At 48.9% G+C, this 3,930-nt stretch overlaps 1 protein-coding gene across 1 annotated transcript; it reads right to left on the minus strand.

Moving 5' to 3' along the window:
- Positions 1-941: 941 nt before the first annotated feature.
- LOC122047349 (leucine-rich repeat extensin-like protein 6) lies at positions 942-3,439 on the minus strand. The gene has a single exon (XM_042608547.1). It carries the CDS (start codon positions 3,342-3,344, stop codon positions 1,101-1,103), a length of 2,244 nt encoding a protein of 747 aa, XP_042464481.1. The 5' UTR covers positions 3,345-3,439; the 3' UTR covers positions 942-1,100.
- Positions 3,440-3,930: the final 491 nt, after the last annotated feature.

Below are 3,930 nucleotides of genomic sequence, written 5' to 3' on the forward strand. Positions count from 1 at the left end.
TGGAATTTTTTTATCCTAATTTGACCAAATTTGATTTAAAAATTTGAATCTCTCAAAATATTAATTAAAAATTTTGTTTGATGGTATATTTACGATCAGGACAATAATACAAATCCATAGAAATTTATTTCATGAAATTCCGATGTCTCTAGGTCCATATATAAGTCTTCCGTATTTTTTTTTTGTTTTAAATATTTTTGGACGAATCTTGGATTCGTCCCTAAATTTGGGACGAATCTTTGATTCGTTCCAGATTTGAGGACGAATTTAGCAACGAAATATTTGTCTGCTGCCATTTATCCTAATTTTGGGATGAATATTTTTTGTTCCAAAATTTTGTCTCTAAATCATTGTTCTTTTGTAGTGTTTGGATCATTCTAAATTTAGATTGTTTGATTTGCAATAATCTTTGATTGTTTGTTTGTCAAAACTTTTGATCTTTGACTTGATTGTTTAAATTCACTTTTTTGAGCTTTTTAGCTAATTCACTTGTACATTTTACACAAATTATAATCATTTTCATGGTCAAAATGCTTTCAAACTAATTAATATATAAGCCATCAAACTAGTCCGCCGCTTTAATTAAATAAAGTTGCATACTCAACTAATTTGTTAATCTCAAACAATAATTTAGATATATTAGTCAAACATCATAGACCATTAACGGCTGATCTATATATAATCCATAAAATTAGTCCACTGCTTGTATATATACATACATACTCAAATTAAGATGATCCTGTGCATAAAATTATCGAGCCAAATCAGCAAATGAAGAACCTCACCACGTTGATCGAGAACACAGATTTGAGTATCCTTGATCAAACATATCATGAAATAAAGAGTGTACATATATATATAATTAATAAGGATAGCAAGCCAGATGGTTTACTTAGATGAAGGAATCTGATGTTGTGTTTGTTATACAAGAAGACAACAGGGGAAAAAGAAAAACAGATCGTTGATGATGGGGAGTAACATTACAAGAAGACAACAGGGGAAAAAGAAAAGAAAGGAAAACAGGGGAAATTACTAATTTTACTTGAGGATCGATGGTGATGGACGAGCGAGAAGGGGAAAAATCTGAGGAAAAATATATATTAGCGGTGATGATAAGGCGGCGGAGGTGATGTGTATGGGATTCCGACGACGGCCGGCAATGGATCTTGATGTGGTGACGGTTCAGGTAGTGTTGGCAATGCCGAGGGTGATGTTGCCGATGGCACGATGCATGGAGGGGGAGGGGGTTCGATGCATGGTGGGGGCGGGGGTTCGATGCAAGGAGGTGGCGGCGTAGGCGGAGGTTCATTAATGCATGGAGGAGGAGGAGGCAGTGAGCCCGGTGGAGGCGGCGGCGAGTACAACGAAAGAGGGGGATTCAGTTGAGGCGGGTAGCAGGATGGAGGTGATGGGGAGTATAATGAAGGTGGCGGTGGAGGCGAGTTCTGTGGAGGAGGTGGGAAGTACAATGGGGATGGCGGCGGATAGGATGTGAAAGATGGAGGCGGTGAATAGATTGGAGTAAGGGTAGGACTTGGTGGTGGAGGGAAATTGAGAGGAGGTGGCGGTTGAGAGCAGTAGACGAGTGGCGATGGAGCTCGTGGGCAGTAGACGGGCGGAGGTGGAGATGTTGAGCAATAGACTAGCGGCGGAGGTGGCGATGGAGTTCGGACGCAATATGGAGGCGGTGGTGGCGAAGGTAAAGGAGGCGATGGCGGCGGAGTAGGAGACGGCGGTGGAGGAGATGGAGGCGGCGGTGATGGCGGTGGGGGTGATGGAGGCGGCGGAGATGGCGGTGGAGGTGATGGAGGCGGCGGTGGGGGTGATGGTGGCGGCGGGGACGGCGGAGGAGGAGATGGCGGGGGCGGTGACGGTGGTGGAGGAGATGGCGGCGGAGGAGACGGCGGTGGAGGAGATGGCGGAGGAGGAGACGGCGGGGGCGGTGACGGCGGTGGAGGAGACGGCGGCGGAGGAGATGGAGGCGGAGGAGACGGCGGAGGAGGAGACAGCGGAGGAGGAGATGGAGGCGGCGGTGATGGCGGTGTGGGTGATGGAGGCGGCGGTGGAGGATTTGGTGGGGTCGGGGACGGAGGAGGAGGAGATGGCGGGGGCGGTGATGGAGGTGGAGGAGATGGCGGTGGCGGTGATGGAGGTGGCGGAGGGAGCCGAGGCACCAAAGGCTTACAACTGAAAAAAGAGCATTCAGCTGGAGGATGAGAGAAGAAAGACCTGCATTGTCTCTCCGATCTCTGCTTCGGCCGTGCTAAAAGGCAATTTCGCCGGTCATTGAAGGAGGACTGCCGGGCGAAGCACTCCTCCGGCGGTTCCCCGCTGAAGTAATTGTACGAATAGGTGAAGTTCTTCAGGCGTGGAAGACTGCAGATTGAGGGCGGAATAGAACCGGAGAATAGATTGTGTGCGACGTCAAGCTGCTCGAGGCTGAACATTCCGCCGACGGACTCTGGGAGTGAGCCGACGAGGTTATTGTAGCTGAGGTCGAGCACTGTGAGGCTTTTAAGAAGGCCGATCTCGGAGGGGAAGCAGGAGTTTAGGCGGTTGCCCATGAGGATGATCTCGTTGAGTGTCCTAGACATGTTGCCGAGGCTTGCGGGCAGACATCCATGAAAGCGGTTGTTGGCGAGGACGATGACGGAAACAGGTGAGTTGCCGATGTTATCGGGGATCTCAAAGGCGAAGCGATTGTGGTTGATGAAAATGGCGTCCAGGTTACGTTCGAAGAGCTCGGTCGGCACGCCGCCCTCGAACTCGTTGAAACGAAGATCGAGGTAACGGAGAGAGGGGAGGCGGAGGACGACGTCAGGGAAACGGCCAGAGAGACGATTGTTGCTGACGTCGAGCTCATGGAGGAGAGTGAGACGGCGGAGGGAGCGGGGCAGGGTGCCGCAGAAGCGGTTGGAGTTGATGTGGATGAGCGCGAGGTCGTAGAGTAGACCGATCTGGGAGGGGATGAAGCCGGCGATGTCGCCGTGGTTGAGATCGACACCGGCGACGACAGTGCCGCTTGGATCGGAGGGTAGGGAGGAACAGAAGACGTAGGTGTAGTTGCAGACAGCGGGGCCTACCCAGTTGGCCGTCAGGTTCTTTGGGTCGGAGATGATGGCGAGCTTCCAAGCCTGGAGACCAATGTAGGCGTCTCGGAGGCGGGGGTTGGGGAAGGAAGCGAAATCGTCGACTCCAGTGGCCTGTAGGAGCTGTCGCAGCCTCTGCGCGTGGCCATTACGGCCGGAGCAGGAGTCGGCGAGGGGGAAGATGACGAGCAGCAGCAGAAACGGTAGAGAAAGAAGGAGCCAGGGATCTTCTCGGCCTGCGCGCTTCCACCTCATCTCATCCTCCGCCGCCGACGTTTCCTCCGACGCCTACTACTTCTTCTTCTTCGGCTTGCGGCACAGATCGGCCGTTTATTTGAACGAGACTCAGGGACCACGGCAGGCAGCGCACGGGAATTGTTTCTTAACCGTTGGATCGGGCGACGTGGCCCACCAAATCCCAGTTCTGATGCATCCTCTTCCGACGACGGACGGTATTTTGTCTAGTCATTTTAATTTAATGTTATTATTAGGGTGGTCAATTTGTTTTGGGTTGCAAATCGAGTCGTAGAGCGATGACGTGGATAGCAGGAGGAACGAGTAACGACAAGGAGCACACTGCTCTGTTTTTAATTACAATAATAATAATTACTATTATAAATTTATTCTGTCAGTCATCGTTTACTTCGAGGTGTAATATTTACTGTTCTTTAAAAGGAAGGATTAAGAGAAAAACAATCTCATCGATGAAAGTATAAATCTGGGATTAAAGTAGGGTTGTAAATAAGTCGTTAAATTTTAGAATAACTTTTAAGATTATTGTTTAAGTTTGATTTAATTTATTTTTGATGAATTTGAGTTTAGTTTGAATTTAGTTTATTTA

The sequence above is a fragment of the Zingiber officinale genome, chromosome 2B, assembly GCF_018446385.1.
Source record: "Zingiber officinale cultivar Zhangliang chromosome 2B, Zo_v1.1, whole genome shotgun sequence".
Taxonomy (NCBI): domain Eukaryota; kingdom Viridiplantae; phylum Streptophyta; class Magnoliopsida; order Zingiberales; family Zingiberaceae; genus Zingiber; species Zingiber officinale.

Coding starts and splice junctions, on each gene's coding strand:
- LOC122047349 (XM_042608547.1), bottom strand. CDS start 3,344: ATGAGGTGGAAGCGCGCAGGCCGAGAAGATCCCTGGCTCCTTCTTTCT.